Consider the following 26,923-nt stretch of genomic DNA (forward strand, 5'->3'; position numbering starts at 1 on the left):
CTGATTTGGCACCTAACGATTTCTTTTTATTTCCATACGCGAAGAACAAATTACGTGGTCAACGTTTTTCGAGCCGCGAAGAGGCTGTTGATGCGTTCAAAATGCACGTTTTGGAGATACCTCAATCAGAATGAAAAAAGTGCTATGAAAATTGGTTCCAGCGTATGCAAAAGTGTGTCGATCATCGCGGCGAATATTTTGAAAAGCAATAAAACCATATTAAATGATATATGTTTGTTTCTTTTTTTAATTCCGGATACATAAATAGCAGCCCTCGTAATAACTCCCACACCGGTTTCGGTGACGGTGGCCGGTTTCATTGAAACCAGGCCAGCTACGCAGGAGTAATTTTATAGTGCCCAAGTGTGTGCGCAGTACACAAGAGCACTCTCTATTCCTTTACTCTCATAACCCAGTGGGACGGAAGACCAACACGACCGGCAAGAGAACAGGCGCAGGACCGACTTTTTACATGCCCATCCGACGCATGGATCATCTTACTTGTCAGACAATCAGATGATCAGCCTGCACTGTCCTAACCTAACTTGGAAATAACATGTTTCCAACGCGGGAATCGAACCCACGACCTCCGAGTCAAGAGCCGCGCTCTATACCACTAGACCACGGAGGCAAAGACGAGGATTGCTAATTTGCTAATTAACACGCTTTTATTAGCTTGGGGTGTAGCCTGTATGTATGCGTAACGGAATATTTGAAAACGATTTTTATTTTTTAACTATCGCCAGTAGTCTAATTAATTAGAATTCTTGTACATACAGTCCGACAAGGCTTTATTTGAACGTAGGTAACATCATAGACTTATTTATATACATGGGTAACATTGACGGGAGCGCTGCTGGTAAATGAGAACTGTCAAACACATGTCAAAAATGACGTTTTTGTATGATTTTTTTTTTTATTAAATAAGGGGGCAAACGAGCAAACGGGTCACCTGATGGTAAGCAACTACCGTCGCCCATGGACACTCGCAACATCAGAAGAGCTGCAGGTGCGTTGCCGGCCGGATAGAAGCGTTTAGTTCATTTTCTCGCCACGTTCAAATAAAGGAGCCAATGAAAAATGTTTTTTTTTTATTTATTTAATTCGAATAATTCTAATAAATGCTGAAGATAAGCAAAGCGTGTCTTTTTCAGTTTTTTTTAACTATTGTTTTTAGTTTATTTATTAAGCGAGTCTCAATGAAAAAGTAATCAACTAATAATGATGATGATGATGATGACCTTGGTGCGGGCCCGCGGGGTGTTTGGTAAGAGCGACCTCCGCGGTGCGCCGGCGCAGCGGATGTGAAACCGACTTGCAAGTTGCAACACAACCGGACCGTAAACGGTAAACGACTTGATCAACACCGGTCTATACCGCTCAAACTAATGAACAGCTTACTAAAAGCTGCAACGGACTACGGAGTTCGGTTAATCTATCCAGGTTACCTGCAGAAAAGAGACCTTTTTTACATGGGGAAATGCTTTCCGAATTTTGGGTGAGCCTGAGATATCGGCCGGGGTGTATGGAACTCCCCGGGCGTAGGGTCTACCCACTTAAACCCCATTGTGCTCATCTGCTCTCTAAAGGGACCGATAAAGCACACCGCAAGTTGCATACCAGAGCCAAAATTGCAGAAAATCTATCTACTGAGAATAGTTTGACAAAATATACAAGCTACACACTTACAGACGGAAGAACCCTTGTTCTTTCGTCTGAAAGCGCTCTGATAAACGCAAGCGCAGTCATGGACAAAACCGTGCATAAACTCTTATCTGCTGAAGCCTACAATGTCTCCAAAAGGGGCTGAATCTAATCTATTACGAGGAGGAGTAGGTAGAAAAATACCAACATCCATCCAATAAAGCTTACATTTGCATGCACAAGTCAAGTCATTTCGTGAGCAATTCGTTTAAAATATTCCGCCGACATTCAATCAAATAGCTCCCTAAGTGGCCATAATCGTTATGCATTCCAGTGGCGTGTACTACATAATGTAAACAAACCCATTCACTTGACATCAAGGTCGTTTATTAATGTTTCATTCAAAAACTTTTTTATGATCACCATCATTAAATACCCCTCCGTACATACTTCGCTTTTCATTTCCGCTGCTGAAGCAAGTGCCTTTGGGTCTTAAGTAGGGCTGCCATTACCTAAATTGCCATCGGTGATGAGGCGCGACAAAAATCCTGGAAATTTGGCTGAAATGTGGTAAGTTCCTCGGTCACCTTTTAACCATCAATCTCCAAGCGGCAGCCGGCTGCCGCATAACAATTGAAAATCTTATGTCTACGATACGATACCTACGATAGAGATGCTGCAAAGTATTTACGAATCTTACGTCTTGCCAATTTTTGCTAAACCATCAAAAGACAGATCTGGGGAAGTCGGTACGGACGGATGGCAGGCCTAGTCTGAAGGAGTGAGACGGGTTTTTTTTTCTTCGCGTTAGAACGTAATACAAGAACAATATTATCAGTGCAAAGCTTGTTCATTTTGGTACTGCTGAGATCATTATATTATATAATATTAGTTTTTCTGGATGTGCTCCTACTGTTCATCGTATCACTCCTAGCTCACAGAAGTGTAACGTATCTACTATCTAGCCATTTTGAAAAATCTTATGTGTACATAATCTACATTCGACCATATTCTTTCTTCTAGTGTGTGACGTATCATTATTCATTACGTTTGCATCAAGTATTTACCCCAGAGGCCAGGCACACCCTGTAATGAATTCAGCGATGATTAAATAATAAAGTACGATTAATCGAAGGTTCCAGAGGCCGAGCAGTTGGCCGCTTGAACTAATGAACTAAGGCTGAGGACGTCATTCATAAATAATTATCGCGTGATAAACAGCACTTGACGTAGCGGTCATATCAAGGAGGGGGGGCTAAGTCAAATTGAGTCCAGTACCACAGTTTTACAATATTCCATATTGTAATACTGTGCCAGTACTAAACGCGTTCTATTTCTAAGTCTATGGCCGTATAGGTCCGAGGGCATCGATGATCGAATTTTATTAAGCACTTTTAAGCCAGTGGTACAGATGAGGCCAACAAGGCAATGAGCCAGCGCATTCGGGCTTCGGCCAACCTGTAGAGTATAGAATGTCGCTCCCAACCTATGGCCAAGTAGGGCTCTACATGTTGGCCCAAAGCGCTGGCATATTGTCTTGGCCCAATGTGTTGCATGCTTGAAGAAAGAAAGATTTGGAGCTCGTAGAACATCAGTCTAATACGTATCATAAACATAAAGACTGCAAAAATCCTGGATGAATGATGATAGACAAAGATAACATGGATAAGCGTCTTATCGTCCGAGCAGTTGTTTTGATCCAGCATTATTTTTGTATCGGGCTTAATGACCTGAGCTAACAAAACGATAACAATAAAACAATAGAAAGTGGATATGTGCCGAATGCTAAATATGCGTACCGAATTTATTATAGTTTAGACTTTAGAGTTTAGACTATTAAACCAATAAACAAATAATAAAATATCGTTCAAACCAATTTTCGTTGGTAGTTTTTATAGTAATGTACATTATATATTATTTTTAGACTTATCATGCCCCTACTTTATAAGTTGAGGGAGGGACACACATTTTACCACTTTAGAAGAGTCTCTCTCGCAAACTATTCAAGTTAGAAAAAAATGACATGAGAAACCTCAATATGATTTTTGAAGACCTATCCATAGATATCCCACACGTATAGGTTAGATGAAAAAAAATTTTGTTTCAGTTGTACCTATGGGGACCTCTAAAATTTTTAATAATTTTTCCATTTTTGTATCAAAATCTTAATGCGATTTACAGACTACATCTACTTACCAAGTTTCAATAGTATAGCTCTTATAGTTTCGGAGAAAAGTGGCTGTGACATACGGACGGACAGACAGACAGACAGACATGACGAATCTATAAGGGTTCCGTTTTTGCCATTTGGCTACGGAACCCTAAAAACAACCGAAAAGCTGCTTCAGGAAAAGCTGTCTCTTTCCAAAAAAAATGTTATAGTTTTGAGAAGAGCATTGCACTGCAGATTTTTAAAATGTGTTTGACAAAGTGTCCGTTGAAAATCGTTTAACTTAATACCCAAAATATTTCAGAACTAGACGTTCCGCGCGGCTTCGCCCGCGTAAATTAAATATTTCACAGACAAATTAGTCCACAAAAAATAGCCTATGATCCTTCACGTGGTCTACTTCTTATCTGTGCCAAATAACATAAAAATTGCTCCAGTGGTTCGTTAGATAAGCTCTTTCAAATGATTTCCCCCGTTTTTTTTTTCACATTTTCCCTTTATTTCTTCGCTCCTATTAGTCTTAGCGTGAACACTGAAAGAATTTTTCAAATCGGACCAGTAGTTCCTGAGATTAGCGTGTTTAAACAAACAAACTAATAAACTCTAATTCCGCTTTATAATATTAAGGGCCTGTTTTACCACTGATAAGGCTATCTACCAATTAACCTGACAGATCAAGTATGGAGAATCTGTCAAAAAAATTGTGAATAGCCTATTAGGCACTTTATCAGAAAGTGGTGAAACAGGGCGTAAGTATAGTTTAATATGTTCCACGGCAAGTACAATTGCAATAGGAACAGTAGACAACCTCTCATATTCGCCGCAAGCACTAACGCGAGCGTGATGTCTGATAATGTATCAGTATAACTTGTAGAGCAGCACTCCTCTGTATAATTTGAAGAAGTCGCCTAAATTACTCTACTAACAACGTATTTTGGTACAACGCGTCTCGTGTGATCGCGTTCGCAGTTCGCACTAGTATCTCTTGATAAGTCACATCCTTATCATCACGTAACACGTTTCTCTCGCCAGGATGTTATTACAGGCATCGACGCCCTGAAACACGCGATTATTTTAGACTAGCTGTGCCCCGCGGTGTTACCCGCAGTTTGTTAGGGAAAATAAATTGTGATATTTTCCCACAGTATAGAGTAGCCAATGTGTTAATCCATGGTATCGACTAACTCTAAACTAAATTTTATTAAAATCGCTCCAGCGGTTTTGACGTGAAGAAGTAACAAACATACAAAATCACAAACTTGCTAAACTATTAGTGTGATGTGAGCAGTAAGGAGGGATGACATCGTATTTAGCCTTGTAAGTTGTATAGTCATATAGAATGACTCCTATAAAATCTGTTTCTAGCAGGTAAGCTATGCTGTCTTGCTGCTGGACGAAACCCTCCCCTAAAGTTTCCTACTTTTACCTTTAAGGAGTTTTAGTTCTTACAAACTAATCTCGTTCCTGTACCACCTAATCTCTAAAGTCTTATCTAAGGTGTATTTTTTTCTTTTTTTTATGAAATAAGGGGGCAAACGATTGGGGGTGTATGAGAGTTTCATAATACAAGAGGCATATAATTATAAGACCACTGTCTAAAATTTCACGTTGGGCGGGTTACGATCACAGCATTACAGCAACCCTCAGTACTTGTATAAAATATAAAATTAGGAAGAAAAACATTTACGGGTCACCAGCTGATGGAAAGCCACTACCGTCGCCCAAAGACAAACAACAAAAGAGTTGCAGGAGCATTATCTAATTCAAAATAAACTGATGTCGTCAAATTTTAATATCACATACCTAGTTAAGTAATTTAAGCATCCTAAATATGTGTTAGAGTTTCGCAAAGATAACAATTGGCGTTTGAACTGTTATCAGCTAATAATAGATTAAGAGAGTCAAAGATCCTTTCCGCAACTGATAACTATTGAACTTACTATCATTGCAAATTGAGATCTATGGTAACAAAAATAGACAAATCTAGATACAGCTTCTATATGAAGGTACTACTATCCCTTGGTTTGTTAAATTATGAGTACATATTGTTCAGACATTTTATACAGTACTGGATATCGCCAGCTATGGTTGCACATTAAATTTGGAAATCCATGGTTCGAGGCTTCTGATCTAAAAGCCATATAGTAGGGAAGGTCGCGCTCATTTTAAAAAGTCATTTCATACCGAGCGAAAATCGTAACAATAATACTATTCTATTAATACATAAGAGTTTTGATCGTCAGCTACTTCAGTATGGGTGGAATAAAAATTGAGAGTATCTCAAAGTTGTTGTTGGGAATCGTTTTGAATTGACATTAAAAAGATCCCAATTCGCACCCAATAAAGGTTCATATCTAGATTATACACGTTTATGTTCGGTAGGTGCTATTTTAGTTTTAGTATATATAACAACAGATGGCGCTTTTAAAGTAAAATGTAATAATTCTTCACAAATGTTGACTATCGAATTGATTACTTAAAATTGCGATGTGAGACAACTATATGGTTAATTCAAACGAAAATCGCCGTCAGCTGAATGTTTGCAGGTGGAAATGTCGTCTACGCGACGCCCTAGGATACATTGAGCGCGAAATAGGGCTATATTGGTTATAGCTTATATCACTGGCTGACGGGCCTTACACCCGCATATTAACGACTGACGGTGGTATTTATTATTAAAAAGGTATCAACATTCACCTGTATAAATTTTGTACGGTATGAAATGACTTTATATTTTAATTTTTTTAACATAGTTCAGTAACGCGACTGACGTTGAATCCCCCGTCTGCGATAGGGCTGACGGTGCATTTTTGGTTAAGCATGACCTCAATAATCATCCATAAAATTTTCATTCGGTATAAAATCACTTTTCGCAATTATTTTTTTTACAACTTTGAAATACTCTCAGTTAACATCCCACCACGGGTGCGGCGACTGACGCTGATTATATTGATTGATAAATATTAAGCTAACGCTGGACAAAAATTTGGTCGGTATGAAATGACTTTGCAATAAATAGCAGTACTAATAATAATTGTATCAGACATTGTATTTTATAACAATTTACCAAAACCAGAATTTAGTTTTGAAATATCTAAATGACTGATTTTCTATAACATTTCCTTGTACATTTTGTCCAAAATACATACTAATATTATAAATGCAAAAGTGTGTATGTCTGTCTGTCTGTCTGTTACCTCTTCACGCCCAAACCGTTGAACCAATTTTGCTGAAATTTGGCATGGAGATACTTTGAGACCCAGGAAAGGACATAGGATACTTTTTGTCCCGGAAAAATGTACGGTTCTTGCGCGATAAATTAATTTTGGCGCAACAGAGTTGCGGGTGTCATCTAGTGTATGAATAAATTTCCTTTGTAAACATGTTACATTCAATTCATAATTTGAGTGTAATGACGTATTCTTGACTTGTATAATATAACCACGATTAAAATAAATAAAATAAAAATGTTTTATTTCTGAGTAGATTTTAAGAAAATACTTTCAGAATGTTAATATTAGCTATGGTGCCTACCATCGGTTCGGGAACTATCCCGGCGAGAAGAACCGGCGTAAGAAACTCGCACGGGGCCCACTTTTTTTACCAAAAAAAAGTGAGGTAAAAAAATTAATCTTTTAAAATAAAATTTACATAAAAATAAAATTTCTAAAGTTAAGTTAAAGAATACATTTAAATGAGTTCTTTGACATTGGAGGAAACTGTTTAAATAATCACTGATCTGTCACAGACTCAACCTCAAATAATTTAGGAATTAATGTATTTGTTAAATTTAAGACCCAAAAGTTATTATTAAGTATAGTCTTAAACGCCGCTGGTGACAGCAAATAATCGGCCAAGTGCGAGTTGTACTCGCGCACGAAGGGTTCCATACCATTATAGGTCAAAAATAGGTAAAAAAGTAGCCCGCCCGAATCAATTATTTTATTTAAATTTTATTATCATTTATTAAAGTATAAATACAATGGAGTATTTTTTTAATATTTCAAACGCCCACATATTGCCATTATTGATATGGAACAAAAAAATAACTTTGTTGTATGAGTATGTTGAAATATTTAATTTGGTTTCTTTTTAGTCATCACACAATCTGCGATAATTTCAGAAGTCTAGATGTAGCGGTTCTTGAGATACAGCCTGGAGACAGACAGACAGACATTGAAGTCTTATTAATAGGGTCCCTGATAATTTTAACATTTGTTTGGTTTTTATAAAATATGATGTAGAAAGGCCTGAAGGTCGACATCTTATAGCCAGTTAGATGTTTAAAAAAACAATTGAGAAAATATATTTTTACATTCCAATTTAACAATTTAGTTAAGCTTAAAAACGAGTACTCAAAGGAACTGGCTAAAGATTACATTTGTATACCTACGTAAGCGCTAAGTAGGAAAACGTTCAAAGTTATTACAAAAACCAGTTTGTAAATAAACTATCCATTGTACTTACAGCCATAACCATTTCGAAAGGATACTTATGTACCCTTATGGGGGACACGTACTCCTGCACCATGGTGACCGTTTATGTTGAATCTTTTCTCTCAACAAAACAGACAAACGAGGAATTGTCTGGCTTATTCACACCACAGTCATTGTGCACTAACGAGAACACTAGATCAGAAAAATCAAAAACGAATGTACAAGTGCTAGTGTCAATAAAACCAAAACATAACACAAAAGGAAATGAGGACCACAGATAGTATATATTTGTAATGAGGACGTAGACGAAACGCGCGATACCCGAGTCCCGACAACGAGCAACACACAATTATTTGTAAAACAATTTACAAAATGGAGCAGTGGCGAGTGGAGTGAAAATTTGTAGCCTGAAGTTGACGCGTATCACGTACAGCTGTCAAGAAGATGTCAAAAAAAAGTGTAACAATCTGACAGATTTTTTTTTTATTTTTCCAGTTGTAGGTAAAGAATCAACAAAGTAACGGGCACTTTTTATTAAATTTTTGCAATTGAGTTGATTTTCAATACTTTATTAATTATTTAAGCAATTTTTCTTAAAGTTTATATTTTAAATTCTAAAACAGTTTGATTTGAGCTTGTTTTCAACATATTTTAGAGAATAATTATAAATATTATTGATCAAATTTTTTTTACTGGCCAAAAGCTTGGTTTAATATTTTTAATAATTGCTAACTTCAAGACAGTGAGTAAGCTAGCCTTCAAATTTCAACGAGCCAAAGAAAAGCAAGAAAAGTTGAAAACGCGAATGTCGACCGCAAAAAATCAGAAATTCATTGTTGATTTTTCGTAAAAATCCAGAGCAAAATTCCATCAAAATTGTGCGCGTTCGTGCCCGATGTCTAGTGCTGAAGTCGCAGATAATTCCGTTGACCCCCCGGCGAAAAAGCGGAAGCTAAATACAGGAGAAGCGAATTGCAAATCCTCAGCAATGGCGAACAATGGAACGCGTGTAGAAGATGAAATCGACGAGAGCTTGTACTCTCGGCAACTGTACGTTCTCGGGCACGATGCCATGCGGCGTATGGCTAGTTCAGACGTTCTGATCTCAGGGTTGGGTGGTTTGGGCGTGGAAATCGCTAAGAATGTGATCCTAGGTGGCGTCAAGTCGGTGACACTTCACGATGATCGAGCGTGCACGGTGGCGGACTTGTCGTCTCAGTTCTACCTGACGGAGGCGGCGGTAGGTCAGAACAGAGCGCTGGCGTCGTGCGAGCAGCTCGTCGAGCTGAACCACTACGTGCCGACCACCGCCTACACGGGTGCTCTGGACGAGGAGTTTCTGCGGAAGTTCCGGGTGGTGGTGCTGACGGGCGCGTCCGCGGACGAGCAGGAGCGCATCGCGGCGTTCACTCACGCGAACAACATCGCCCTCGTCATAGCGGACACCAGAGGCCTGTTCTCGCAGGTGTTCTGCGACTTCGGGCCGGAGTTCACGGTGGTGGACGTGACGGGGGAGAATCCCGTGTCGGCCATGATCGCGGACATCACCCACGAGTATGAGGCCGTGGTAACATGCCTCGATGACACCCGCCACGGCCTGGAGGACGGGGACTATGTTACCTTTAGTGAGGTTTGTGAAGTTGTTATATTGTTTTAGGTGGAGCTTATTTGTAATGTTTCTAGTTTTTGTACTGTTATATCCTCAGTATATCTGTTTAGTACAAATTCTTCAGCTACTGTGTAGGAAAACTTGTTGCACCCAATGTAAACTAAACGGAACATTAAGAGGTATATTATTCTTTGTTGAAAGGTACATACTTGAAATTTGAAAGAATGAATCATAAATACTTTTATCCTTGACAGAGCATTACAACAAAAGAAATTACAATTTCACATTAATACCACTAAGAAGTATGTAATACTATCACAAATTGGATTAGGAATTATTAAGAAACAACACAATACAAGGCATAACTTTGTTAATTACAATATAAGACATAACTTCATAATTACATTCAAATATGTAATAACAAATTCAGTTATAAATTTTTATACAGTTATTAATTCATCAAGCCCCATACGGTCACCGGTAAACGAGACACAATAGAATATCTATTGTGTCTTGTTTTCCCACATTTACCAAAAGTTGGTTTTTAATTTCATAATAATTCACAAGTTTAAAGTTGAATGAACTGTAAGTCATATATTCAATGACTAGGTTTTTTTCAATTAATAATTCCTATTATCTAATAATAAAAAAAAAATTATCATTATTCATTGTACAAAAGTAACATTATATATATGTATAGGGTTTGTGTGAATTGAGTTTGATAAAGGAATTTAATGTTTAGTATGACTTGTAAATTTCCTTTTACAAAACCTTCTTAATAAAGAATAGAACATAATGTCACCATACTTAATCATTGTGCAATATGTTGAGTCATAGAATTTATTTTAATCACAGAAAAAATCTCCTTTATTGTAACATCAGAGAAATTAATGCATAGGCAGAGAGGTCAGCTACATTATTAAGTTGGATAAAATTAAGTCAATGCTAGTGGTGAGCTGTTGGCTTGGCTAAACATACCCTGACCAAATTACATAGGTCCACCATCTGCCTATGAATAACTTTCTTTGATAGTACATTTTTAATTTGTCACAGTATGCCCAATACCGCAACAACGGTCAGGCCGTGGCGGCCATCGAAAGTATGCTACGCCTTGTTTATGGTAGTTTCATACTAAGGTATCTACCATGATGGCCGCTAGTGCGCGCCCGGTACCGCCTATGCATATGTTATAGCTAAGTAAAAATATTTGGTATTTCAGGTCCAAGGTATGACTGAACTCAATGGCTGTGAACCGAGGAAAATTAAAGTATTAGGTCCATACACATTTAGCATTGGGGACACAACCAATTTCTCTAAATATATTCGCGGTGGTCTCGTCACTCAAGTCAAGATGCCTAAGAAACTTAACTTCAAACCACTGAAGGAATCATTAAAGGAGCCTGAATTTCTCATCACTGACTTTGGCAAAATGGACTACCCCCAGCAGTTGCATGTGGCCTTCGCTGCTCTTCATAAATTCGAAAAGTCTGAAGGAAGGCTGCCAAAACCCTGGAGTACATCTGATGCGGATAAGTTCATGAGTATTGTCCAAAGTGTTGTGGATTCTGGGGAACTAGTGAAGAAGGATGAATTTGAAATTAATAAGGAATTGTTGGAGACTTTCTGCAAGGTTTGTTTAATAGTAAATTGTTGTATTATATTTAATAAACTTATGTTTAACCACTAATTTTCTTTACCAACAAGCGCCATCGCTCTTGTCACTGCGCTGAATTCGACACAGCATAAGACCTTTAACAATCTATTTTATAATAAATCATTCTAAAACTGTAATAAAACTTTCTTGTAGACATACATAAATTTAACTATCCTTTCTATATCCGTGCATAATTCTTACAATAAAATTCCTTACAGATATCCTCAGGAGACTTAAATCCAATGAACGCCGCTATTGGTGGTGTCGTAGCCCAGGAGGTGATGAAGGCTTGCTCCGGCAAGTTCCACCCCATCGTCCAATGGTTGTACTTAGATGCCATAGAGTGCCTTCCGAAAGACCGGTCTATTCTCACCGAAGAAGCCTGCAAACCCACAGGCACGAGGTACGATGGACAGATTGCGGTGTTCGGCAAAGACTTCCAGAAGAAACTTGGATCTCTCAAGTACTTTATTGTTGGTAAGCAATCAGTTTTTTTTCTTCTAAGTTTGTATGGTAAAAATATGGTAAAAGTTGCGTCAAAACTCGTTTATCGCTTGGGAACCATAATTTTTTCTAAAATCTATCATATTACCGTTCCTATATCCCGAAGTATTGCTATACTTGAATCTGAATCAGTTCAGCCATCTAAGCATGAAGATATAACAGACAGACTACTTAAATAAGCGGGTAAATACCATAGACTTTAGTTTGTTGATATGTTTCTGAACAAAAATATATTATAAGTTTAATGAATTTTCAGGTGCTGGTGCTATTGGCTGTGAGCTACTGAAAAACTTCGCCATGATTGGAGTTGGTGCAGATGGTGGCCAGGTGACAGTCACCGACATGGACTTCATTGAGAAGTCCAATCTCAACCGACAGTTCCTATTCCGACCCTATGATGTACAGAAACCCAAGTCCAGTACTGCAGCCAAGGTAAAAAATCAGTACAGAGTACATACTATTATTATTATTGGTTTTTAGGTATCTTCAATATTGTTGAATATAACGTGTTAATTGTATAGAAAGATAAAGGAAGCCAAAAATGTAGTTGCAAATTGGTTTTTACTGTAAATATTTGAAGTGAAATCTTATTATTTAACTATGTAACTATGTCATTTATTTTTGGATCACAATGTCTTACAAAACACTATTGCTATTTGCATAAAAATTTCCTTATCACATTTATTTACCTCTCTAGTACTTATTACACTGTTAAATATGAATACACCTTATTATGCATAAACTTAGATTAATTATTTAGTTTTAATGATAATGTCATCTAAGTTGTTTTTAGGGTTCCGTACCCAAGGGGTAAAAACAGAACCCTATTACTAAGACTTTGTTGTCTGTCCGTCTAACTAAAATAAAAAATTAAGGGGGGCTCTTATACAAAAAACACAATTTTTGGCCTGATTTTGCTCTATAATGGTACGGAACCCTTCGCGCGCGAGATCGACTCGCACTTGACCATTATTTTTTATATTTAACTAGTATTGACTGGCCTGTTTGGCACAGCTTATGTTATCACACTGCACTGTGATGTCGCTGTTTTCGACAACCGTATCTCTCCCCCAAGGCTAACATACAATGAATAATCACTTTTATTTCATTTTCAGGTGATCAAGCGTATGAATCCTCTAATGAATGTGGTCGCTCAAGAGAACCGAGTCTGCCCGGAGACCGAGGCAGTATACGATGATACCTTCTTCGAAGCCTTGGACGGTGTGGCCAATGCCCTCGATAATGTCGACGCGCGTATCTACATGGACCGTCGCTGTGTGTACTACAGAAAACCGTTGCTAGAGAGTGGCACTCTTGGAACTAAGGGCAATACTCAGGTATGTTGGTTGTTCATTATTTTTCATCTATGTGTTTTAAGTAGCATAAGTTACTATTTACTAAAATGTTTTGATGAAGTCAATGCAAACAAATTGTATTTCGAATAATTTAAGTGCATGTTTATTATTTACTAGTGTTTAAGCATTGTTAGTAGTCGCCAAATACTCTGAAATGTCGTAAATGTACGTACATTTTATTATTAACTCATTCTGAAAAAATCACCTACAGTTTGGCTTGTGTAATCACATAAAAATATTGCCGTTTCAGGTCGTAGTCCCGTTCCTGACAGAGTCATACAGCTCATCCCAGGATCCACCGGAGAAGAGCATCCCCATCTGCACCCTCAAGAACTTCCCCAACGCCATCGAGCACACTCTGCAGTGGGCGCGCGACGAGTTCGAGGGTCTGTTCCGACAGGCGGCGGAGCACGCCGCCCAGTACCTCACCGACCCCACCTTCCTCGAGAGAACCCTCCGTCTGCCCGGCTCGCAGCCCCTCGACGCGCTCGACAGCGTGCGCCGGGCAATCGCCGACCGCCCCCGCTCCTTCGAGGACTGCATCCGATGGGCCCGGATGCACTGGGAGACACAATACAACAATCAGATCAAGCAGCTCCTGTACAACTTCCCGCCCGGACAGACCACGGTCAGCGGAGCGCCGTTCTGGTCCGGACCGAAGCGATGCCCGGAGCCGTTGACGTTCGACGCGGAGGATCCGCTGCATTTAGACTATATCGTGGCGGCGGCGAATCTACGTGCGACCGTCTACGGCCTGCCGCACTGCACAGACCGCGATCGTATCGCCCGCGTCGCTGCTAGCATAGAGGTAATTATGGCTTGTCAGTTAACTTTTTAAATTACTAGATAACGCCTGACTCTATTGCGCCAAAATTCGTTTATCGCGAGGGAACCGTACATTTTTCCGAGATAAAAAGTACCCTATGTCCTTTCCCGGGAACCGAAGTATCCCCATACCAAATTTCAGCAAAATCGGTTCAGCGGTTTGGGCGTGAAGAGGTAGCAGACAGACATACACACTTTCGCATTTATAATATTAGTATGGATTGTTACGTTATTTTTTTAAACATGTTTCTTGTTAATTTGAATTTGTAAAAACACATCAAACTTACGTGCCTGAGAGATAATCCTTCTAGATATGTGGCAATTAATGCATACTTCGACCTATAACTTTGGTAACTAACGTGCAATATTCCAGGTGCCGGAGTTCAAGCCGAAGTCGGGCGTGAAGATCGCGGTGACGGACGCGCAACTGCAGCAGAACAACGACGACCTGGACGCGGACCGCGTGAAGAGCCTCGTGTCGGAGCTGCCGCCGCCCGCCGAGCTGCGCGCGCTCGTCGTCACGCCGCTCGACTTCGAAAAGGACGACGACACCAACTTCCACATGGACTTCATCGTGGCCGCGTCCAACCTGCGCGCCGCCAACTACCGCATCCCGCCCGCCGACCGCCACCGCTCCAAGCTCATCGCCGGCAAGATCATCCCCGCCATCGCCACCACCACCTCCGTCGTCGCAGGCCTCGTCGCCCTCGAGCTCTACAAGCTCGCTCAGGGTTTTAATACCCTAGAGGTGTTCAAGAACGGCTTCGTTAATCTAGCTCTACCCTTCTTCGGGTTCTCGGAGCCGATCGCGGCGCCCACCAACACGTACTACGACAAGAAGTGGACCCTCTGGGACCGGTTCGAGGTGAAGGGCGAGGTGACGCTGCAGCAGTTCATCGACTACTTCAAGAACGAGCACAAGCTCGAGATCACGATGCTGTCGCAGGGCGTGTGCATGCTGTACTCGTTCTTCATGCCCAAGGCGAAGCGGCAGGAGCGGCTCGACCTTCCCATGTCGGAGGTGGTCGCCAAGGTGTCGAAGCGCAAGCTGGAGCCGCACGTGCGCGCGCTCGTGTTCGAGCTGTGCTGCAACGACGAGCACGACAACGACATCGAGGTGCCGTACGTGCGCTACACGCTGCCCTAACCGCCCCCCGCGCCCCCGCCCGCCCCGCGACGCCGAGCATTTCCCGGCATTTAAGCCGCTCGGGCGCAGCGAAAACCGTGCAGATCTCCCGCCCGCGGCTCACGTAGGCGTCGCGTCGCAGTAACCGCTGCGGCCGAGCGAGCTCCGGCCAGCGACGTTTGTATTTTAACAAAATGAGGGTATTTTAACAAGTCGAAGTGTTAGTCGATAGAGGTTTTATAAGCGGAGCGAGCCTCCGGATATCGTGTACAGAGACTTTGTGTTTTGTTTGTGCTTCGAATGCGCTTCATCTCGATAAATGATAGTTATTCGTATATTTATATTTCGCTCACCGGCCGCACGCCGACTCTCATTGATTTAACTTTATTTTAAAATATGTCGTAATATTAATTCAGAAGGGTATGTATATGATGAAATAAATTAAAAATTATTCAAAATGTGATGTTTTATTTGTAAAAAACTTTTTATTCACAAAAAATATTTTCACCATCTTATTGTTTTCTTTTTTTTGCTTTACAGTAAACTTTGGCTGTTAATCTTTTCATTTGGCAAACAAATAGCCTATAAGAAAGTACAGAGGCTCACGGAAGTTTACAACATAATATTGTGATGTAGATTCTATGCCTTATAATAATATGTTATTGTTATTTTTAATCGGGTACATTGTGAAACAATATTGATTTTCGACTAGATAATCCAAATTCTATTAAATATTACATGATTTTGTTCTGTTATGCATTAGTAAAAACTTATTTTAATTACATGATATGAGTTAAAAGATATTTATCAAAGTATCAACAGTATGAAATTAGAACATGCATAAAATACAATAATTTATTAAAACGAGCACCGTGTATGTTGTAGGCAGTAAAAAATATATTTGTGACATTTTAATAATAATTAATACTTTTTGTGCCAGCGCAAGCTTAATAATTTGAGATCGAATACGCATAAGCCAATATGACACCAATAATTATTATAGCGTATTAAGAAATAATCGGCCAAGTGCGAGTCGGACTCGCGCACGTAGGGTTCCGTACCATTATAGAGCAAAATTAGGCCATAAATTGTGTTTTTGTATGGGAGGGAATAATAATGGCAACAGCCTACCTGTTTTTCACAAAACAGAAAACAGAATTTTTCACAAAATCCTATAAGATATATATATAAAAATATATATTATATAAAATCCTAAAGTAATATGTGTGATTTAATATTCAATAATAATATTAAAATCTAAAATAAAATAAAAAAATTAAGGGATTTTTCATTTTGTGATATTTTGAAGATTTTGTGAAAAATTCAAGTACCTACCTGTTGCCATTATTATTATACAGGGTGTAACAAAAATAAGTGATAATACTTTAGGGTGTGAACATGTCCCTTATTCACTGTGAAATGGGGAAACTCGTGACGCTCGGGCCCTTGCTCCTACAAAAGAGAAAAAATTTTTTCGTCTTTCAGAGCTGCTACTTTCACAGTGAACTCTCTACAAGGAACACGTACACACCCTAAAGTATTATCACTTATTTATATTACACACTGTAGAGTAGAAAAGGCCAAAAAATCACGTTTATTGTATGGTAGTTAAATATTAATTTTATTTTGTTTTTAATATTTGTTGTTTACAGCGGCAACAGATATACATAATCTGTGAAAATTTCAAATCTCTAGCTATTACCGTTCTTGAGTTACAGCCTGGAGACAGACAGACAGACAACAAAGTCTTAGTAATAAGGTCCCGTTTTTATCCTCTGGGTACGGAACCCTAAAAAAATTAATCCTTAACCCAGATTTTCTTAATTCTTTCTATCCGAACTATCCAGCATAATTTTAATAAAATATACAATTCTTACAATACTCATCCAAAATTATTCACAATTTAAAAAACCTGGCCTTTTATCTCCGACAACACATTTCATATAAAAGGAATGTTTATTGCTATAAAATACAAATTACAAACTAATGTTAAAATAAATACAAAACTGGCCACCAAGTACCAACGAATAACTTCTTTTTTAGCGTATTAATAACCATTATGATATAAAAAATTTACAGGGGTATGGGTCGACATATTTTCTACAATGGTAATGCAATAATTTTTTGTTCCTCTTTCTTTTTGTTACTACATGTATTTTTACTGATGAATACACAAATAAATTATACTGATATTTTGTGGTTGATAACAATTTCTGATAAATTGAAACCTCAGCAATATCAATAAAATTAATCTGCGTACATTATTTATGGTGAGAGCCACGAGTAGCAAGATTTCAAATCTGATATTAATTTATGGTGAGAGCCACGAGTAGCAAGATTTCAAATCTGATATTAATTAATATTATTATGTAGATGAAGCTCGCGAGTTGCAACTCTGTTGCCGAAATTCGTTTATCGCACGAAACCGTATTTTTTTTCGCAAGTCGCAACTACAACATCCTTATAATGTCAAATTCCCGTCTCTTAATGCTAAGTACTCACATAGGTACGGTTTTGCTCGATAGTTTTACTCCAAATCGAGCAATAACCACCGTGTGGACCGCAAACCTGACAGCTCGAAGGCTCGCTTCGATCCGGCTCGATGGAATTAAATATGTCATTTCCTTCGATTCGGAGTAAAACTATCGAGCAAAACCGTATGTGAGTACTTAGCATAAGGATTTCCATACAAAAGGCTCAACTCACACTTTGACAGAGTCAAAGCGTCCTGGACAGACAGACACATCGTAGCATTTATAAGGATAAGGCTATAAAGTTTTGGATCCTGAATATCCATAGTAGAAGACACTGCATTACTGCATTATTGCATTACCACAACTTGTCCCCACAGTGAAGGCACATAGTGTTAGTCGCTAGCTGTCAACGCCACGGCCGCCGGCGCGGGCTGGGCACGTACCGACGCGCCTTCTCGCCGCTATAGCTCTCTGTAAAGTTTAAAGACTCTTAAAATAAACTTTTCAGACAGTAAAATTAGTTAAATAAACAACACAAAAACACTATATAAAGGTACAAGTTGGAAGCCGGTTACATGAAGTTGCAGCAGACGACGTGTCGTCGGGAACCTACTGGTTAGTGGTTTCTATGTATTTATATGAATAAGTGTTGCTAGCTGCGCAGGGTATTTCATAGAAATACATACAAACGTAGTGTCGCTGCGACACGTCGTCTGCGGATGCTTCATGTCGCCCTCTGCCAACCGGCACCTTTAAACTTGCAAAAAAAAAAACGACAGAGCAGTTTAAACAAACAAAGCAAGACAAAAAAATCTGAGTTTTATTTAAAACTTTCAAGCCACACAAAAACTAAGTATGTATTTTAAAAACATAATAATATATTGGGTTGGTTGGTGCATTATTTTTGGGAACAAAGATGAAAGTGTCCAAAGTTTTAGACTTAGGACTCGATTTGTGGTATAAACTGTATAACATCGTCCAGAAACTAGAAAGGTCGAATTCGTCGCGAAACGCGGTTCAAATTTAAGACTGAACGAATGAACCGACTTCGAATGAACGATGATCAAATACTCGAAAAAGATAATGTGCTTACTTTAGTGCCCAGATGCAGCACCTTAGTAATCCATGCATTCAAGGTCATATACGTTACGCGCCAATTCGCCGCGAGTAAGACATAGGTTACACGGTCAGTCTCGCATCAGTTCACTGTTCAGTCTGATCCGGACTGACGGAAGAATGATCGTGTAACGGTTTGATTGGACTGCTAATTTTTTACTAAGTACTTTCCGGTCATGATTCTGGCGTCAGTCTCAGACTGATGGACTGAACTGTTGCTAAATTGACCGTATAACCTATTAACGAATTTGGCCTTTCTGGACGAGCTCTTAAGCCTCCAAACTGCCGACTACCCATCACCACCGTCCACCACCGTCCACCACCACCCAAGTACATGAACCTACACACGTCTGCTGGTTTACCATAGCTGGACTGCGTCATCAGCGACGGGCTGGAGCGCTGCGGCCGCGCGGGGAACGCGCCGCTGTGGCTCGCAGACATCACGTCCCTGCCCCACCACCGGGTTATTTATTATATTAGGAATATAATATTATACAATGGTGTTGGGAATTATACCCAGGCCAGGATGGGCGAATAAGCATGTAGAACTATAATGAGTTTCAAAGGTACGCTTAAAGATAAGTATTAAGCGAACTATGGAAGATTTGTTGCAAAAATATTATGTTAAAGTAGTACGATTTAAAAGCATTTTATAAACTGAGTATGTATAAAATTGTAGACTCAATTTTCTTTAAGTTAGCGGGTTAATAACCACAAGTATACAGGTATACTTATTGTTAATTTTCTAGGTTTTATTTTTCATAGCCGGTCAGTGGTCAAAGACCATAATATGGTTTCGAAAAGTATAAGCATAAGCCAGTATATAATAACCACGGCCGGATTTATATTTTTTATGAGTATACTGTATAGGCCACTTTCATTTTGCCGCCCCTATGTACGAACTCTGTCGCCATCCTAGGACGCCATAGGACGCTGCCGCCCATAGGCCATGGCCTATACTGCCTATATATAAATCCAGAGCTGCAAATAACTCACGTGGGTCTATACTGCCGTACGGGCACGAGCGGGCGCGCCGCCAGCGCCTTGCGGCGGCTGCGGTCTGCGGCGATGAGCGCGCACCGCTCTGCCGCCGTGCTCGCCACGAACGTGTCGTGTAACGTGTAACATGCTGCTGTTATCTGTAATAAATAAATAAATATTATTCAACACATAAGTCGTAACTTATATGTACATGGTTAGTTTCCGAACTAATCAGCAATATTTTTATTTAAAATTAATTCTGGTTAAAAATATTTTAGTTTGCGTTTTGAGTGTTAAGTTGTCGCGTTTATTAACGCGTATTAGCGTTATCTTCAGAATTGGGACCAAAAAATTAACACCACAATATTCCTGTTTAATAAATTGAGAAGATTCTAAAATATTTATAGTTTTAAAATGTTTCTTTGATTTATTTTTTAAATCTTAGTAGCAGTTGTCTATATTTTTACAAAGTACCCTCCAACAGCTTACAACTACCAACATATGTTAAAACGACATCTAGTGGCAACAACAATACATAAGTTCTATAAAAGCGCCATCTAGCGACGACCTATTATACCTACCTGCTGTATAAGCCGCCTGTGGAGGTCCACATCGGCGCCCCATATGCCCCTGCCGTCCTGGTGCAGCTGCAGCGCCAGAACCAACGTGTCTCTAATAGTCTGGACGGTGGTCTGCACTCGCTCCGTGCGCATCAGCCGCCTGACCAGGTAGCCCTTAGCACACGCGACGATTTTGGTCGCGGCTTCACGCTGATGTTTGCAGAGAGGACATTGAAACATGTTGAAGAGGGGGTATAACAGAGATTTCAAAGAAAGAAGATGAAGAAGGTGCAGAGGATTTGTTGAGAGTAGTTTTAGGAGTGAGGAAGACAGATTTGAAGCAAGAAAGAACACTTTGAATAGGATGAAGATATTGGATTTCAGAAGATTAAACAAAGGTGTAGTCACAAAGAGAAGGTTCAAGGTTTTATGAATGGGCATATTTGAGAGGTGGGTTTGGTAAAGGGATCAAGAAACATAACATATGTCGTAGGATGATTTGATAAATCCGTGTTTTCGCGAAATCCCTAAAATTTTCGCGAAAATTCTAGGGATTTCGCGAAAACACGGATTTATCAAATCATCCTACGACACATATAAATACAAAAAAAAAGGACAGTAAAATAGAAAACAAGATTTTAAAAGACATCTTATTAAAATCATCTCTCTGAATTACTAGACAAGTTGCTATAGACTACTAAACACTATGACGTTTTTATTACTTTGTGGGCAACATTTATCATACTTACATATTACATAGCTCTAATACTCTATTTCAAAAAAGTAAGATGCTTATATTTGTCTACTTTATGACAAATTGTTGAAAAACACTCACCTCTTGCGCTGTTGGATTGCGGCGGACCTTCTGTTTCGTTCTCGGGCCGTAGATACACCTGAGAGAGTCCTGGAGTGTCTCTTCCATACTTTTTACTGCTCTTTCGCTAGATCTGTGCGAAGCGTTCGCCACCGGGGCAGATAGCGGACTCTCTATGGTCTGTTTTATACAGGTATTAGTCAACGTGCTGTTCGGACGGGACTCGCTGTGATCGGAAGGAAACGTGACATTGAGGTCCGCCAGAGTATCGTTGGTTCGGTCGGTAAGAACCACGTCGTAATCGCGCTCAGACGATGCGCTCGTATCGTATACGAGTTTTCGAGATATATTCGGGTTTGGAGTGTTAGGCGAATGCGTGCGAGTTATGCTGCCTTCTAGCGATAGAGTGGATGGCTTTTCTTGCGGAGGCCTTTTGATACTTTCAGACATGTTTCTCGACTTTTTGAGAATCTGATCGCACTGGTTTAGATAGTTATTCGTTTCTGTCAACGTCGCGATGACTGGACTGTCGGGTTCCGTTTTCTGGTTGATCAACTGGCTCAAGCTCACTGGTCCCCTATCCGCGTCCTTCTCGACCCACGCCTCTTTCACCTCGTTCGGCGATTTCGGGCATATTGTCTTGAGTTGGGTGAACAGCAGATTGTTTTGTTCCTCGAATAGTTGATGCAGCAGTATCTGTTCTCTCTTCTGCTTTTCGACCAGGTTCGCCATTTGCACCAGCTGCTGTTTTTGCACTTTCTCGTAAAGTTCCCTGACTTTCGTCGCCGGGTCTTCCGATTCTGAAATCGGTTTGTGTTTTGTTTCTTCCGTCTTCTTTTCAACATTGTTTTGCGATGATGAAGGTTTGGGATTTTGAGATGAGCATCTAACAGGGCTCGGTAGTTTCGTCGGGCGTTGCGCCGGTTCAGACTTCACTGATGCTTTAGGTGTGACGCGTTTTGACTTATCCATAGGTTTTAACTTAGATGGCGTATTAGATTGCGCTTTCTTAGGCGTTGTTTTGGACATTATATTCGAACTGGCACTACTGTTGTGCTTAAGATGCTTCTCCTTAACCTTCTCCTTTAGCTCTAAGGCCATGGAGGACCATTTAATTTTGGCAGACTCTAAATCCCAGCTTCTTCTTTTTTTATTCATGCAGCTAACATTAGACAAGGATTCACTCATTGAGATTGATTTGACATCAACTCCTCTGTTCAGGGATTGAACCTCCAAGTGTGCAAGAAGCATTGGGCTAGGTTTGAGGACAGTATAAGATCTTTGGCGCAGCAGGGGCGCAGTTTTAACTTCTTTTGTACTCTCCTTGTGTAAGTCTGTCAGGGAACCCGTGAAGCTTTTCGAGCCAAGGGAAGCAGGTCCATCTTCTAAGTGAAAATTTGGCAGTGGATCTGAGAAGGATTGTTTGTTTATACTTAAACTTACTGTAACTTTTTCTTGTGCATTTGATTGTTTTTTAGTCTCATCAGAACCAACATTCTTATTGTCATTGACACAATCACAGTCTCTTTCGGGCAAATCATTAGGAGTTTGGGAAGTGTTGTTGCTATCGATTAAGTTTCTTGCAGTATCATTAATGCTTAAACTTAAATCAATCACTAACTTGGAAGATGCTTTGGAAGAGAAACATTCGGACACGTTACTTAGAGTTGGCGAATTGTTATCGTTGGACATATTGAATTTGTAATCTTCATAGCCATTTTCAATGTTTGGATTTAGGTTGAGAGATTTGTTTTTATAACTATTGGACTCTATAACTGATGGTATATCAAATGTTTGGTCAGACTCTGGGAGTTCCGGAGCATCAGTTTCATCTTCTGAGGAGTTGACATCACTTTGAAGAGTGAGAGATTTTAAAGTCTCTATTCTCTTCTCAACCTCGAGAGCAAGAAACTTGTAGTTTCTCATTTCTTCATGGCATTCTTTAGATAGCTATAGTATGGAAAAATAAAAAATATTGTAGAGACAATTAATATAGTACAGCTAAATTGGCTAAAGTAATTTATAAACAAATAGCAAACTTAAATTATATTAAACAAGCAAATCTCTGTTATATTATTAGTATATTAATATAACATAGAGATTTGCTTGTTTTCACCAAAAATAGGCTCTGGTGAGCTAGGCAGTTTTTCATAACACTTAGCATAGATATAGAGGATACCATGGGACATAGGCTACTTTATGTCAAAGAAAAACATACAGTTTATGCATAAATTCTTTTTTCAGGACATCACAGGTAAACTGTAGTGTAATTAAAAAGGTAAACTTACAACAGGCGGCAGCAGGGGGACTCCATTCAGCTTCATACACGATATATACTGGTCCGATTGTCTCACAGACTTCACATCCCACGGGTCGTTCATCTTGCTACTTTCATTAGCTGAGAAAGTACCAAAGAGTAAAAGTCAGTGGCAAATATATGATACTTTGCAATGTAGCTCGTTCCCTGACCGTAACGAAAATGTTCCAGCTCCGTATCGCTAATATAATCTAAGCACTCACGGAAATTATTAAAATTCGCTCCCCAGCGATGTTGTCATGCATTACGTCAGCAATTTAGCCTTTATTATATTAGACTCCGTTACATTAGATCACGTACGTTACTGCTGTACGGTTTTCATGAATGAAACATCTAATGATTAAATAATTTACCTTTTTGGTATGGCTACTTTCTTTAGTAGCAAATTCTAGGATTTTATAGAAGCTACACATATACAAAATTATACAGATGCATAAATATATTTAATGGTATCGTTAATTTTGGATCCTGAAGGTAAATTTGAATAGTTTAGTTTACTTTATTTCACTGTTTGTATCATTGTTTATAAATTTTTGTAAAACAGCAAACTGCCAAACAAATGGTGATCATTGGTGACAATTATATCAGAATTTTTGACAGTGACATATAAGCATAGACAAAGCATTTTTTTTCAACAAATATTACGTATGTCATATGTGTATTGTAAGATTTGTAAGCGTCAAAAGCGTGTAATGTTTTGTCCTACTTACTAGGACATAACAAAGGAGTCGGTCGGCATATTTCATGTAATAAAAGTGTTAATAAAGGTTTTTAGTGAACATTTAATGCTAGATATTGTTGAGTTTTGTGGTTCCGCTAAATAATAAACCATAAGAATAGTCAAAGAATGCCTCAAACACGTGGATTCAACATTAAATACGTAAGTTTTGAATAACGTTTTTTGGGCTTTTCAATCGGTATTTTTGTAAGCTAAAAAGATAATTTATAAGTATATTAATCCCTTAATCATGCCATATAAGGCATTAGTGCTAAAATTGTCACATCAATTAATAATTAGGCTATAAAAATTGCATAGCTTTTTACGTGTGTTTACGGATTCTCATCACTTGAACTATAGTTGATCGATATCATGAATACAAATGGGTAATGGAAAAATTTCCGAAAGAAAAGAAAAAAGGAAAAATTTCCAATATATTTTTCCAAGTTTTCAAATATTTTTCCAAATTGAAATGTCAACCAAGAATAGAAAATAAAACAAGATAACTACGGGATAACATTTTAATGCTTTTATTTACTCTTTTTCTTGAAAACTTCTATGATTTGTTGCATAAGTCGGCCCTTAGATGATCAATTGTATTGTGCATGTGCAATATCACGCTTAAATTTTATTGAACAGTTTATTTGACAATTATTAGATTGAAGGCGCGCAATGTTCAATATCAACCCTAGACGGTCACTAATATTATGGTGTATGGCCACCATTACGCATTTACGTGATGTGGCGCAATATAATTGCTCGTCTAGTAGAATAGGGGCCGCTAAGATGATAGAGTTCATCACCGGTATTACTAAAGTCGCGTTAGATTTTTTCTGAAATTAATAATAATTAAGTAAGTATACAAAGTTTTTTTGCGCTTGTGTTTAAAAGTGGTCATAAATAGCTCAAATTAAAAAACTCTACCAAATATCCGACGGGTGTGTTAGCCGCCATAAAATGATAAGATTGTTGAAAAGCTTGTAGAGAATTAATTCTCAACAAGTTTGATTCTCAAGTCAAAGTATAATTTCGCCTGTATGATATGTATATCTCGATTATTATCAAAAGAAAAAAAATACAAAATCATTATCTTTTAATTTCCTCCAACTTTGATTCTTATGAGTTTTTTCAGTAATCAATATTTAAGTTATAGATCTGAGTAGCCCCTTCTTCATTATAATTAAGTATAACTCTGGAAGTTCGAATTTTTTTTCGCGAGAGTGACCTACAATTTTGACAAATAACAGAAACTTTTAAATAAAATAAATATCTAGGGGGATTTTGTTAGTGTAAGTGAGAGGTCGTTAGATCTCTGGGAGGAGCGGTTACATGAATCGCTGGTAAGCGTCACCCTGATAGAGGCAATCCGGCCACTATTTAAAGAGTGGGTGAACCGGGAACACAGGGCACTCTCCTTCCATCTGATACAAATTCTCATCGGGCACGGTTGCTTCGGTCAGTATTTGTGTCAGATAGCTAGGAGAGAAAGTGACGCAAGGTGTCACCATTGCCTTGATGAAAGGGACACGGCCGACCACACAATGAGGAAGTGCCCTTCCTGGATGGAGCAATGTATGGCCCTTACGGCCGTCATTGGAATGGACCTCTTGCTGCCACCGATAATCCGGGCAATACTGAGCAGTGAGATGAGCAATGGCAGGCAGTAAATGACTTTTCCCAGGAAGTCATCACTGCAAAAGAGGATGTCGAGCGCAGGAGAGAACGGGAGGCGCTCGACCCTTTGAGACGTTCGAGGAGAAGACGCACGCGACGGAGTGGCCGCGCCGACTTAAATTAGCCGGGTACTCGGGGCGGTGGTGTGGGGACACCGCCGCCCATTGCACCGAGTCCTAGAGAGAGAGCCGTGATGCGCAAGGTGTTCCTGCGCATCGCGGCCCTCTGAGTAGCGGGGTGGTGTCGGGTCTGTAGATGATCACTGGTAGAGTTGCGGTAGGTTCTATCATACCCGCAACTCTGCCTTTAGCGTTGAGTGGAGCACCATGGGGTTTTGGTGGGTAGACTACGCAGGAGTCCCATATATCCCGACCGATATTCCTGATTTGCCGGGGATGCGTTTTCCCATGTTATAAAAAAGGGGGATTTTGTTAGCTCCCATATAAAAAGCACTTGCCTATCTTTGCTTTATAACGAAACCCTTCGTGAGCGAGTCCGACTCGCACTTGGCCAGTTTTTAATAATATTAATAATTATTATATTTTATTGTTATAGGGTCTAATCCATGATCAGAAATATCCAGTTTTATTATAAATCGCTTGGGTCCCAGACTCCCGGTATATTTACCATAGGCGTAGAAAAAATCATTATAATCAATTGTTTTTTGCAGTTATTGCCCTCAATACTGATTTTACAATGAAAATTATAAGGACTAAAGTTGTAGAAAATCAAATTTGCGACAGCTTTAGTTCTTACCATTTTCGTAAAAAATAAAAATAAAGGCGATATTAAGGCTAAAAAATGATATTGTTGTGACAAAACAACACCTAAAGTTATTCAAGCCTTTGAATTTCAACTTAATATGAACCATATTTGATATTTCATTTCATTTTTTACCATTTACTATTTTATTTAATCTAATAATTTCAATAAAAAATATTTTTCC

General features: G+C 39.1%; 3 protein-coding genes across 7 annotated transcripts in view; 1 reads left to right on the top strand and 2 right to left on the bottom strand.

Moving 5' to 3' along the window:
* LOC121732977 (protein real-time) overlaps positions 1-8,642 on the bottom strand; it is a 68,098-nt gene extending 59,456 nt beyond the window's left edge. For both annotated transcript variants that reach the window (XM_042123033.1, XM_042123032.1), the window contains exon 1: positions 8,282-8,642. In XM_042123033.1, coding sequence (XP_041978967.1) covers positions 8,282-8,344 — 63 coding nt within the window. In that variant the 5' untranslated portion in view covers positions 8,345-8,642. The remainder of the gene's footprint in view (positions 1-8,281) is intronic.
* A 356-nt stretch (positions 8,643-8,998) lies between these two features.
* LOC121733024 (ubiquitin-like modifier-activating enzyme 1) lies at positions 8,999-15,777 on the top strand. Its single transcript, XM_042123104.1, has 7 exons — positions 8,999-9,880; positions 11,079-11,489; positions 11,732-11,990; positions 12,274-12,449; positions 13,133-13,354; positions 13,623-14,180; positions 14,571-15,777. The coding sequence occupies exons 1-7, from the start codon at positions 9,146-9,148 to the stop codon at positions 15,342-15,344; spliced, it is 3,135 nt and encodes a 1,044-aa protein (XP_041979038.1). The 5' UTR covers positions 8,999-9,145; the 3' UTR covers positions 15,345-15,777.
* Positions 15,778-17,958: 2,181 nt separating this feature from the next.
* Positions 17,959-24,140, bottom strand: LOC121733210. 4 transcript variants are annotated; one of them, XM_042123389.1, is made up of 7 exons: positions 23,939-24,140; positions 23,557-23,666; positions 21,290-23,218; positions 20,476-20,664; positions 19,910-20,052; positions 19,276-19,361; positions 17,959-18,268 (listed from the first exon to the last, which is right to left on the bottom strand). In XM_042123389.1, exons 2-7 carry the CDS (start codon positions 23,647-23,649, stop codon positions 18,204-18,206), a joined length of 2,505 nt encoding a protein of 834 aa, XP_041979323.1. In that variant the 5' UTR covers positions 23,650-23,666; positions 23,939-24,140; the 3' UTR covers positions 17,959-18,203. The 4 variants fall into 4 exon arrangements, with proteins under 4 accessions (XP_041979323.1, XP_041979322.1, XP_041979325.1 ...); XM_042123388.1 differs by having other exon boundaries at positions 19,262-19,361; XM_042123390.1 differs by having other exon boundaries at positions 18,235-18,268; positions 19,258-19,361.
* Between the last annotated feature and the right edge of the window lie 2,783 nt (positions 24,141-26,923).

Source organism: Aricia agestis, chromosome 13 (genome assembly GCF_905147365.1).
Source record: "Aricia agestis chromosome 13, ilAriAges1.1, whole genome shotgun sequence".
Lineage (NCBI taxonomy): Eukaryota > Metazoa > Arthropoda > Insecta > Lepidoptera > Lycaenidae > Aricia > Aricia agestis.